The sequence below is a fragment of the Neltuma alba genome, unplaced genomic scaffold (genome assembly GCF_004799145.2).
Source record: "Neltuma alba isolate B1F8T4 unplaced genomic scaffold, ASM479914v2 tig00011052_pilon, whole genome shotgun sequence".
NCBI lineage: Eukaryota > Viridiplantae > Streptophyta > Magnoliopsida > Fabales > Fabaceae > Neltuma > Neltuma alba.
Window position 1 is genome coordinate 131 of NW_021635799.1, and position 13178 is coordinate 13308.

The 13178-nt window shown below is 32.7% G+C and overlaps 1 protein-coding gene and 1 pseudogene across 1 annotated transcript; one reads left to right on the forward strand and one right to left on the reverse strand.

Moving 5' to 3' along the window:
- Positions 1 to 502: 502 nt before the first annotated feature.
- Positions 503 to 7564, reverse strand: LOC114760927 (BURP domain-containing protein 3-like; annotated as a pseudogene).
- A 4363-nt stretch (positions 7565 to 11927) lies between these two features.
- On the forward strand, positions 11928 to 12620 carry LOC114760931 (isoflavone-7-O-methyltransferase 6-like). Its single transcript, XM_028950243.1, has one exon. It carries the CDS (start codon positions 11928 to 11930, stop codon positions 12618 to 12620), a length of 693 nt encoding a protein of 230 aa, XP_028806076.1.
- The last annotated feature ends 558 nt before the right edge of the window (positions 12621 to 13178 follow it).

Consider the following 13178-nt stretch of genomic DNA (forward strand, 5'->3'; position numbering starts at 1 on the left):
AATTGTTATACATCCTCTAACATGAATAAGTTCTTATCACAGGATGACTTCTTGATGCAACCTACTCACTTCTTAACTCTTTCTGGTAGTAAAGTGCCATTATGATGAAAGATGTATGTAGCAGTAGAAAATAATGCTGATCAGTTCACTGTTGAAGAAGAGGAGTCTATCACTCACATAGAGCCTAGCCTAGCCTCGCACACAAGAGGGGGAGTTCAGATAGGTTTTGCCTCAAATTCGCATGGCCCATTGTGATTGAGAGATTTAGTGGATATTATAGGTATAAAATCTATATCTAGATCACATTTATAATTGAGATTTAGGAGAGATGTTATTATCAGCTATGTTCATTTTTTTTTTTTAGAACTCTTGTGTATATCAATTCAGTGTCTCAGTCTTCATAAAAATGAGACGATTATTCTAAGCTTTATTTCTCATAGTGAAAATTTTGCTTCTCCTTGTTGTCCGTGGTTCTTAACTCCCTTATATTCACTCAGTCTTCATAAAAAATAGTAAACTTGGAGTGTCCACATCTAATCTGAGCAGTTCAGATCGGTAATAATACTCTCTGAAGTTATCAAATGTCTTATTAAAAAAAAACCAAAAAAAAAAAAAAAACAAACAAAAACAAAACGAAGAGCACCTCCCGAGAGATTCCTTGGATACGTAGAAGCGAAAGGAGCATCAGTGAGATGGATGCTAATTAGGGGTTTGTTTTGGGACCCACAGAACAGTTTCTTGAGCAGGAAGAGTGACCACACAGGAAACACTCCCTGGCTTCACTTTGAGCACTTGGAAGGCCAAATGTTTTGGGTTCCATTCTGATGTGTCTGTGTGACATACAGCCACTGCCTTCACTCTGCTCCCATCTTCGCCGTGCAACGGCACCGTATAGGCTCTTGTACTCTCCATTTTGTGACAGTAAAAGACGGCATACACATAACTGAGCTTGTGGCAACCACTAGATTCGCTTCTCCTACCCTCTTCACTCCATGCATATTCTGTATTCTTGCTTCTTTGTTTCTTTCTTCTTCATCACTTCTGTAAATAAAGCTTCCACGTGTCTCCCAAGCTTGGAAGTGATAAAATCAACATGGATTCCAAACGACGTCGCACAGTACTTCTCCTCTCCTTTAAGCCCTGACTCTTCACACTCTTTAATTATATTCTTCATCATCTCAGCTTCTGTTGACCCAGCTTTCACAGAAAACTTTCCCAATATTCATCCATCTGCTTATCGAATCATAAACACATAAGTTACATGAGATACTTACACATATACGTACTCCCTTTGGTCCAAATGTAAGAACTAGTGTAAGATAGTTTGCTTTAAATCCTAAATGCAACACATCAATCTACTTTGAATCTTAAATTATACTCTTTATGGTTTTTATTATAAACTTCTTATGGCTTTATCATAAACTTCAAGAACTAATTTGTGTATAAAGAAATTCAGTTTAAAATTAGTTCAAGTTATAAATAGGTAAGAATATTTTGGTCCCAAATATGCCCTTTAAATAAATGAGAAAAATGATAAAAGAAAATGTAATGAGGGAGAGGGGCAAATGAGAGAAAAAAGATAATTAAGGATAAAATTGAAAAAAATGCATTAAATACCTGCAAAAACCCAAATTTTAACTTATAAAATGGACCACATCTCTTCCCATATTTGATGAACTAATAATGTAACATCCTGAATTTTCTCAGGATGAATAGAAAAGAAAAAATTTATTAAATTATTTAATGACTAAATAAAATTGGAAAAATTATCAAATATTGATTTTCAGGGTTAGAAATATTTTAGAAAATGTATTTTCCCCAAAGTGGCTTAAATAATTTTAATAGATAATTTAAGAGAAAAATAGTTATTTTCTCAGAAAATTGTGGAAATACTTAGAGACTTATATTTAATCTGAAAATTTTAGGATAATATTTGAGATAGTAAAGAAGGTATTGGAGGGCATAAAATCCTAAAAGAATTAAGGATTAATTTTGAAATTAAGAACTATTTTTTTTTTGGAAAATTCAGGAAAAATAACTATGAGATGATTATTTGACCGGAATTTTTATGAAAATTATTTTAGGGTCAAGGAAGCTATTGGTATTGGATAGAAAAATCCACATAAAATGTATGGATTAATTTCTGAGTTTATTTACATTCCAGAATTATAGGGAAGGATGAAAATTAATTAGAAGGAAGAAGAAGTGAAGTGAAGCGCCATAATGGTCATTTCGCTCTCCCCTACCCTTAAATTTCTGCCCACGCTCTCCCTTTTCATTTTCATCGTGCTGAGCTTTTGAAAAAGAGAGAGAGAGGCCGAGAGTAAGAGTAGAGAGAGAATCAGAGATCGATGAAATTAGAGGAGTGACCACAGGTAGGGAAGCTTACATGCAAACCGATTAATTGATCAAGGTGCGTCTCCTAAGCACACTTCATCGTTATTTTCTGCTCTGGGTGGCTGGATGTGAATTTGATGATGATTTGAGTTTGGATTTAGTGAGAGAAAGTGAGGAAACATATGAAATGAACAAGGAGGGTTGTAGATTGAAGCTTGTTTGTTTAAAATGTGGTGCCGCATGTTGATAAATTTGGTCGCATATGGATTTTTCTTCCTCTGTTTTCGAAGGCTGAGACAGGGATTAATGGCTCAAGGAAATGGCTCTAACTTAATGAGAAAATGAAGAGCATATATGTTGTATATGACCGAAAGCTGGGTGAGCAGTGTTGGGTTTCTAAATTAATATGTATATATGTGTGATGGTAATGGCATGAGGTGTTGTAATTCTGGGATTTACAATTTTCGGATTTCAATGGTTGTTGTTTTGCATGTCCTTAGCTTCGAGTTCTTGGTTTATGTGGTTATAGGAATCGGTCTCTATAAAGGTAGAAGAGAATGAGGTAGTAATGTGGAATATATGTGTATATAAGTGCCCGATTGGTTCAGTGGTTGTTAAAAAGAGAAAGTTTGCTGCAGTAAATATTGATTAATATGGGAGAAAGGTGAAGCTAAGAGTCTAATATATATTACACGTGGGGAACGTATTTCGGTTAGTCGGAGTTTGGGGGAAATTAAAGTGGTTATTTCTTAAGAGCTTGTAAAGATGGTAGAAAATGGTTTTAAAATCTGGAAATATTTTCCAAATTTTGAGAGGATGTGCATGAGTTCTCTGTCTCTGTTTTATGACTATCAAAACAGAGAGCTTGCCATCGGATTAAGCGTGTTGAATTTGGGACATCAGAGGAAGGTCAAGGCATACACGGATATAGATGAGGTTACCCTTGGAGATTGGAGTTCTAATGCTTTCCTTGTATTGTTGTTCTGTGTTGGCCGAAAGCTAAGGGAGTTTATATTGGTGTGTGTGAAGTTGAAGTAATCAAATGGAATAAATGAGATATAATATATATATATATATATATATATTCATGTGTGTGTGTATATATATATGTGTGTGAGTGTAGGATTCGGGTATTTGAGGGAATAAACACACACACACATATATAGTCGCAGATTTGTCTTAACAAATTTATTATATATGTATATATGTATGTGTGTAGATACCGTAGGATGCTCAAGAAATTGAAAGAAATTGGGTACTTGGAAGCTTGATGGATACAAGCATATGCAGGGCAATGTGTTATGGAGAGAACATTCTTTAATATTCTAGATGTTGAGTGATGATTTTAGATCATTCAATTAAATTTGACTGCCTTAAGTCAATGATGGTGTTAAATTGCTTGGAATTAATAAGGCATTACAAGGTCTAAATTTTGGTAGTTAAATGTGAGAATTATAAAGGTAGCTAAGAACATGGGGAATTGGACTTTGAATTAGAACATGTAGTTATAGTAAATCTAGAAAATTTCCAAACGTGAAATAAAGGGGAACAAAAATTTGAAGCAATAGGATAATGATTTAAAGAATGTTTAAATGTGGTGTTAATAGATGAATGGCCATTAGGATATATAATTATAATTTGTGAATTTTAATAGTTTAATTGTGGCCGTTCGAAGTGAGAATTTTGGGGCATTATATTAGTGAATATATATATGAATTTGATTGTTGGGTGTGTGCTGACCGTGGAAGTTGGGGTTGGAAAATATTGAATCTGAAATTGTTTTTCAGGAGGAGGCTAAGCGGTGGGGTCTAATAGAAGGAGTGATTAAAACATAATGAATATATTTATATATGTTTGTTACATGTGTGTTGATTGAGAATGTTATTATTAAGGCCATGAGAAGCAGGAGCTATGACTGGAAATTAAAGAAAAGATTAAGAATGAATTTGGAATGAGAACCCAAAATGGTAATTAAACCTGGAAAAAAAATTTAGATTATAAAAGGTAGCAGGAATTGACTGAATTCATTGTTGAGATTTGTTTGAGGTTTCCAAATAGTGGAAGAAATGAAATTGATTGGCTTAGAAATGAGATAAAATCAATTGGTTTCTATTGTGTGTGTGTGTTGTATTATTTTTTTGACCAAGATAACTTGTTACTAAATAAAGTAACGGTATAGGTTAAGATAAGGGAGAAAACTCTCTAAAGAGAATAGTTTGTGTAAGAAATATTGTCCAAGATGACCAACTATTAAATAAAAAGAATAGAATTCATTAATGGGTCAAGAGAAGTTATATTTTGATAATAAAAGTCTAATGGACTAAGCATTGACCCATTTATCTGTGAAACTATATTATAGGATTTGATATTTATCCGAACCCATCAAGAAAGCCAATAAAAAAGAAATCTGGACAAGGTAAACCAAAAGAAGAGACTCTAGGTAGTGACTCCTTCCCTCTCATGTACTTAATGTACTACTTCTGCATGTTGTTTGTGCCATAGTGCCTATATTCTTTAATGAATATATGGTGGATATGTTCCGTGACAACGATTGTGAGCTCATAGAGCTATACCCAAGTATGATTATGTGGAAGTTGCTTTGCATTGACCTCGTAAAGCTGTACTCAGGTATGAGTATGTGGAATTTGCTTTGCACTCAAACTTATAGAGCTATACTCAATTATTAGTATAGATGTTGATTTAATTGCCATGGCCATGTGCATTGCAAAGTGTGGGATGCATGAGTAGTATTGATTATATCCGTTTGCAAAGTATGGGATGCATGAGCATCGTTGATTATATCTATTTGCAAAGCGTGAGATGCATGACCATTGATACATCTATCTGCAAAGCTTATGATGGTTTGATTTATCACTGTTTATGCTTGGATGCAAGTGCTATTAATATGGCTTGTTTGCATGCCTTTATGAGCTTTATCTAATTGTATGATAGACTACTATTACTACTGGGATTCCTAGAATCTTACCCTATTCATCTATGGCATACAGCAAATGCTAGCAGCCCAAAGGGCAAAAGTGTGATGTTTGCTGAGAATTAAGAAGGTTGGGAAGTTAGAGAAGTTAATTTATTGGTCATCAAGTTTATCTAGGATGTTCTAGTTATATTTTGTTAGACATGTAAGGCTATACTTCTGTATATAATTATATGTAAGTAGGTAAGTACTTATGGTATATCAAAAAAAAAACAAAAAAGTAAAGTATTATGGGCTCATATACCTCTATAAAAAGGAAAGTAATGGCTATGTAGCCGCAAGCAAGTGCCATCATCTCTGATGGCTGCATGAGGGTGTATAAATATTTAGTTATTACCATGAAGTCAAATATCAACGGATTAGTAGAAGTAACTCAATAATAGTTGAGCCAAGAAATTAATTGGATGTTTGAACCACTGAAACGGTAGCTTTGTAAGTTATTTCAAAAAGTTTAAAGTTTTTCAAAAAAATTGCATTCCTGATACAGGATCAATTCCCATGTTTGGAAGGAGTTTTAACAAGGAGTTTAAAAAAAAAATATTCTTCTGCCAAGGATCAAACCTGGCCTAGTGGTTCAACAGCTAATTAATTAACCTTTATGGTATAGTTAAAGTAGGTGTTGCAATAAATAGGATTGGAGTGAGGTTTTCTTTAAAAAAAAAAAAAAAACTTTTTCTATTGATGGCATTTATTAAGGAGTTTTTTTTATTAAAGCAGTAGTATCCAAAGCATATAATTAAAAGATCGGCTACTTCTGGAAATCAATACAACCTTTTTTTTTTTTTTTAACAAATCACCATCTAAATTAATTTACCTAATCTTTGCAAATTGACTATTTAGCTTCTACATTTAGGAACGAAGATAGTATGATTTAGAGTAACCCAACATCTCCCCTCATACTTGTTTTTTTTTCTTTCTCTCTTAACTCTGTATTCTCTTCTTCATGTGCATTTGGGGTGTGATATAATTAATGATAGTCCAGTGCGTGATTCAGATTCGTGTGGACATTTCAATCAGTCACTAGAATTCAAAGTACACCTAAATTAAAACCTTACAATTACCTTGCTAGAAGAGAAGGGAATGGATTTCACGACTTCACGAGGCAGGACGCAGGCTTGGTTAGAAGTGTTGGTGAAGAACAAGTTCATTTTGTGAGCAGGCTTCAAGTCTTTTTCCAGAAAGATGAGAGACGCGTAGGGGTTATGTTGGAGTTGGGTCTCAGGCTCGTCATAAATAATGAATACACCTCCAGCATACTGTTGAAATGCAGCTGACATATAATGATCATACTTGGCGTGCATTGTAGTGTGCCCACCTATAATTAGCACATCAAAGACACTTAGATATATAATGTGAACTTTGAGTTTGCCACACAAGTGCAAGATAGTATATCTTAATTAGAGAGGCAGTAATATACTAGGGTTACCAGCAGGATTAAACGCATTTACAGGGAGTGCTCAAGCCACTAACTCTACAATGCCAGTGGCAAAATAGTATTTCTACAGCAAGACAATTGTACTACTCAATACAAGACGTAATTAACTTGAGTAAATTAAGAATATTAGTTAAATTAGTTAATATGATATGTTTCTTCTAAAATACCCTGAGTTTCTCCTTTAATTTTTTCTCTTTCTATCCTACTTGATTATTGTTTAAAAAAAAATCAATGGGGTTAATTTTGAAAAAAAAAGTGATAAATATGTGAAATAGGTCTTACATATAGGATCAATATCAACTCTCCAATTAGATTCTATATTAAGGACAGGAAGAGTACCGACTATTGGGATGATGGTGTAAAAAGTGTGGCAGATAGCATTTTCATAAATAAGGTGTGAGACTTTTTATAAAACCGGTGCGGAGAATCTTTTTCAACTGCAGTAAAAGAAAGAGCCATGAGGCAGAGCTACAATACTAACCAGCTGATGAGTGGAGGACATCTGAGATAGATTTGGGCATGGGAGTATTGGGAAGCATGGACTTCCAGTAGAGTTCAGGAGGCATGGCAGCATGGGCAACCTGAGATTTCATAGATAATATACAATACACATCCAGAATATAGTTTCATTAGTCCAAGAAAAAGAAAGAAAGAAGAGAAGGATGCACTAACAGAAACACATGAAGTTTTGGGATCCATATTGTGAAAGTAAGTCGAAGCTCACCGTGAGAAGTGCAAGGATGGGGAGGAGTGAAAGCTTCATGATAAGAGAAACTTGATACTAAAACTGCAAATAATGAGTCTATGATAGTAATGAGAAGCTAAGATGAATTTAGATGGAGATATGGAGAATGGCAAAAATACTGTTATGCCTGTGAGGTATGGGACCCAGACTCGGATCTCAATATCCATATGATTTGGAAAGCTCACATCATTTTTTGTTTTGTTTTATAGCTTAAATCAATTATGAGTGCTCACTTTGATTAAAACAAAATATTACGAGTGTTCCCATTTTCTTCAACATCAAAGAATGGGAAAAACAAGTCAAAATCCCCTACTTAAAAATTTTTGTTAATGAGAATGATCTGAACTTGAGTATTGATGCTCGTGTATGAAATTTTACAGGATATCAATACTTTCTATATATAAAAACATACCAAGTTCTTCTAACTAACAAAATTTTTAAGCAGAAACTTTTCACTTATTTTCCTTAAAAAATATTAGAATAATACATTTTTTAAATAAAAAATTAGCACTTTCCACTTATTTTTAAATTAATAAACTTTTTTGGAAAAGTGTATATAAACTTTTCAAACATTTGTTGAAGCGTGTGAATACAATTTTGGAACATATGATCTACTAAGAAGAAAAGGAAAAAAATTATGACCGTGGACAAATTTTGCATTTTTTTTAATTCTCAAACACCTAAAATAGAAGAAATTATTATGAAGGCTCTTCATCCTTCTTTGCAAAAGAAAATAATGTTTGGAAATTGAATTGCCCTGGCGTTAACTACAGCACCGAAACTGACAGTTATAAATATATAAATAATTGTAATCTTAGTGTTAAATAATAAAACTGTCACTTAGCTTGCTTATAACGATTTACCACTTCCAGTTCTAATATCTAATACGAGCTATGTAGTCTTCATACATTTTTTTTCTCTAAGTATAAGTATCTTTCTATTGGAGGCAATCCTATTTGAACCAATATCAAGCACTAATATGGGTACTTCTCCCAATCCCGAATCTTAGTTTGTCATATTATAAAGGACTAATATTTTCTGTTAAATCCAATCCCCCTATTGGCTACCTTATTTATTTTTTGCATAAAAGGACCATGAACCTCAGTGATAATTTCACGTATTCAGTTCCTTGCGTATAAAATATTTATACATTTGGTAATATAATTTTTTTGACAAATAATCAACTCTCCATACAGCTTTTATGCCGTGTTTGGTTCGACAAAGGAAAAGAGAGGAGAAGGATTTCAATGGAGGAAAGGAGAGCAGGGGAAGGGATGAGAGATATAGAGGGGAGGGGAGGAAGGAGAGGAGAGGGGAGAAATTTTAATAATCCTTTGTTTAGATTGATTGGAGGGAAGGAAGCTGAGACATTTTAATGATATCTTATTTGATATAAGAGGGGAAGGACAGGAGCTATTCAAAAATTAACTACTTCACTCGTATAAAATTTAAATAAAATTTTTTATTTTTTTATTTTATCAATATGCGTGAGGTAATTTATCAACTTAAAAAAAAAACACTAGGTTGTGCTTTTGCTAGAAGCACAACTCATTGAGAAAAACAAAAAAAAATTAAAATCAAATTTCTTTCCGCAATGTTATTTGTTGATTCTATTGGGTTCAAAAGGAAAATTACATTTTTTATCTTTTATTTCCTTATTTTTAAATTTTTAACTAATTAAAAGATTAAAAATTGCTTAGTATCTAGCTTAAGTTAATACTACATTTGGTCATAATTATAAGACCTCGTTTGTACTATATATTGACTTTTTCAAAAATATTATAATTCTTCATTGATTCTTTTTTTGTCCCAATGATTTTTATCATTTCATTTTTTTAACAAATTTTTTTAAATAGTTTAATTTTTCTAGTTGAATTGTTGAATATAAGGGGAGAATGAAGTTGAGTTGATTAGAGCTATTAAAATTGTAAGATTGAGAGAAAACTGTAGAATGAAATTAAAGGGCCAAAGAGAGGATGAAAGAAAAATTATATTATTTTACTAAGGCTGGTTATGAAATTAAATATTTTCTCTTTCATCTCTCTTCTGAAAAAACCCCACTTTTGAAAAGGATACCAAGAGAGAGAAAGGAGAGAATGGAAGCTCCTCCCCTCCTTAAAAATTGTTCCAACCAAACGAGGGGATAGGAGCAGCTCCTTTCCCTCTATTAAAAATGTTCTTGCCAAACGAGGAAAGAGGAGCCACTTTCCTCCCCTCCCCTCTTTTCTAAAAATCCCATACCAAACACAGTGTTAAGCTACTATCTCTTATCCTCAATATAAAATCCAGTTAACTAATTTTAAAAAATTAAGAAAATTATCAAATTATTTTAAACTGCTTATATTTATCATTTTTCTCCAAATAATTTACCTCATTTATAAATTAATATATAATATAATGATACACTTAATTATTTTAGAGAGATTATGTAATATATACTCTAATTAAGTAATTTATTAATTTTTTTTATTTTTTCAGATTAGTCAACTGAGTTATATATTAAGAACCAAAATAATATTATTTATTATCATACTGTATCTTTTGATACGAAAAAGCTATCATCTTTAGAGAAACATGACTTTTTAACATTTTTAAATACGGCTGATTACATTTCTGCTCTTAATTCTTTTATCCATTTTCTCTCAAAATGTCCAAGCAGATTCTGGTAACATCTTTTGTTGATGACTCTCCTTAAATTTAATTCCTAACAAAAATTATATATATTCAACGATTTAATTCGTATAATCTTAATGCATAAAAATTTGCGTGAAATATCCAATTGACTTGTTAAATATAATTTCCTGCAGAACACTCAAGTTTAATAAAAACTAAAAAGTTTTTTCCAACAAAAAATGTTATTTCATGAATATTACATATTCTAACCATAATATAATGAAATGAAAAAAAGAAAAACAAAGGCAATCAAATCAATCGCTCATCCATAACACAGTTCAACTGTCAGAGAGCGTACAAAGGCAAAAGAAGGCTCAATAATTCATCATCCACCTGGCCACAATTGTCCAATCCTTCCACAGAAGTATTGCCTCTCTATTCTCCCATTGGAGAACAGGGCTTTGGATCATGATCCATCTTTTTCCTATTATGTTTTGTAGGATGAGGAGATAAAATTGGGACAAAAAGAAAATGAGATGACAAAGAAAAGAGAAAGAAAAAGTGTAGAGAATATGTTTAAATGAATAAAAAACATAGAAAGTTGACTTATTTTACAATCACAATAATACTTGCATAATAAAGAATAAAGATGTAAAAATACTTATATAAAATTTGAACAAAGCAAACACTACAAAAAAAAACTTATTACTGATGAAAAATTATTTTATTGCTAATTTCTAATTAATTATTCAGTTAGCATCGCAAACTTTAGTGATTGAAATTTTTTTTGTCACTAATTTGTCTCCATTGGTAATTCATTGCTAAATAAAAATTTTGTTGCTAACCTCCGTCGGTAATCACATGTTTTCTTTGTAGTGAGAAGCCTCTAGTCAAAGGAAAGTACAAAGGATATGAGGTGGAAGAATCCTATGTCAAGGAGACCGATCCTCCTCTCATCGTGTTGCGATGATGATGAGGCAGGATCAATGAAGATGAGAAAGAAGCCGAGATGTTGTACGTTGTGCTTGATTCAGATATGCAAAGAAGAGGTTGGCGACTTTGTCTTCATCAAGGCGGCAAGATTGAGGGCATGGTAAAGAGGGAGTGATATAAAGCATTTTTTAAAGCAATTTTTTATTTTAAATATAAGTCATCAACTAACTCATTAATTACTACTTTTCAATTTTGTCTTATTAATTAAGGTTTAGTGTTAATAAAATCCTCGAACTTCGTGTTTCATTATCTACATCATTTAAGTTGCGAGTAAACTAAAAAAAAAAAAACATTTTAGGAAAAATTTAACACTTTATCTGCTATCCCTTGATATATGAAAATTTGTTGAGAATGGCTTATAATAAGGATAACATGGAGTAGCAACAGCTTGTTTTCTCTTTCAAAGATACTTTATCGATGTTTTCATTAAAAGGATCCACATTTAGTGAATGAACATTTTTTTTTCAACTTGTAAAGAGACTAGAGGCTAATGTCTCATTGCAAGAACAAAAGCTTAGATTCATCTTTTATAATTGGCAAAAGCATAATTCCAAACAATAAAGTGAATCAAAAGACAACTCAGCACTAATTCATATCTAACAATTAATTACATGAATACTTTCTTTAATTTATAAAAAGATAAGACGAAAATGTTTAATTCCAAGAAAAGTTTAGATGCGTTTCACAATTGGCAAAAGGATGATTCCCTACAAATAAAGAACTTAAATTTATATCTATAAATAGTTCAGCACATTGGATACGAAGGAAGACACAACAATTCATTAGGCAATTCCAACGTTCTCTCCATCCATATGGATGAAACTGAAAACGAAATCACTGAGATGTTTCATGGCCAAGCCCAACTGTATAAGGTCATGTATCTTTGGATACCCTCTTTATGTCTAAAATGTGCCATTGAGCTTGAAATACCAAACATAATCTACAAACATGGCCAACCCATCCCTCTTTCTCAGTTGGTATCAACCCTCAAACTTCCACCCTCTAAAGCTACCTTTGTGAAAGGGCTCATGCAGTTGCTAGCTCACAATGGCCTCTTCACTATCATCAAAAGAACCAACAATGAAGAAGAAGAAGAAAGTGAAGTGGCATATGATCTCACTTCTGCATTAAAACTTCTTGTGAGTGGCACAGATCATTGTTTATCTCCAATGGTTCAATTGGTAGTAAACCCTACTATGATTTATTTGCATAATCACTTGGGGAAATGGGTTCATCAGAAGGAAAATTCAGTCAGAGAGACAATATCTGGTATGAGCCCTTGTGACTTTCTTAAGCAAAACCCAGCAGAATTGGCAGCCTTCCAAGAAGCAATGGCTAATGATTCTAGATTCTTGAAAATGGCACTGATCAAAGGCTTGGATTCTGTTTTGGACGGATTGGGTTCTATTGTTGATGTTGGTGGTGGAAATGGGACCACAGCTAAGAGAATATGCGAAGCATTCCCCAAATTGAAATACGCAGTGCTTGATCTTCTGAGACTGTAGCAAAATTATCTGGGAACACCAATTTGAGTTTTGTTGGTGGAGATATGCTCAAATCCATCTCTCAAGCTGATGCAGCTCCGATTAAGGTATATGTATAATTTTTCGAAACCCAATACACTTTCCTACTTAAATTATACACAAGAAATACGTTATATATCAATTTTATATCACACACACACAAAATTTCCCAAGTTTTTCCCCTTTAGATCAAATCATTTAGTTATGAATTTCAATTCACACGCATATGTGTTTCTATTTTTAATTAAATATTTTGCGATTAATGCTTTTATCATATTTTTAATTTTGTGAGGGAGGAATGGAGGTACGGAACAAGAGGAACAAATTATTATATCGTTAATTCAACGGATCCAGTCTACTCTCTGCCTTTCTTTCCCCAACTTTACGTAAATTCATTTGAAGAGGATCATTTTTTTTTTTTAAAGAAGGGCCAAGTTAAATTCTTTATACTATGTCAGAACTAGCTATTTCAACTATGTCCAGATCATGAGAGCTGTAGCTTTTATTATAATGTCCAACGTTGTCAAGTTAGCTGAACAT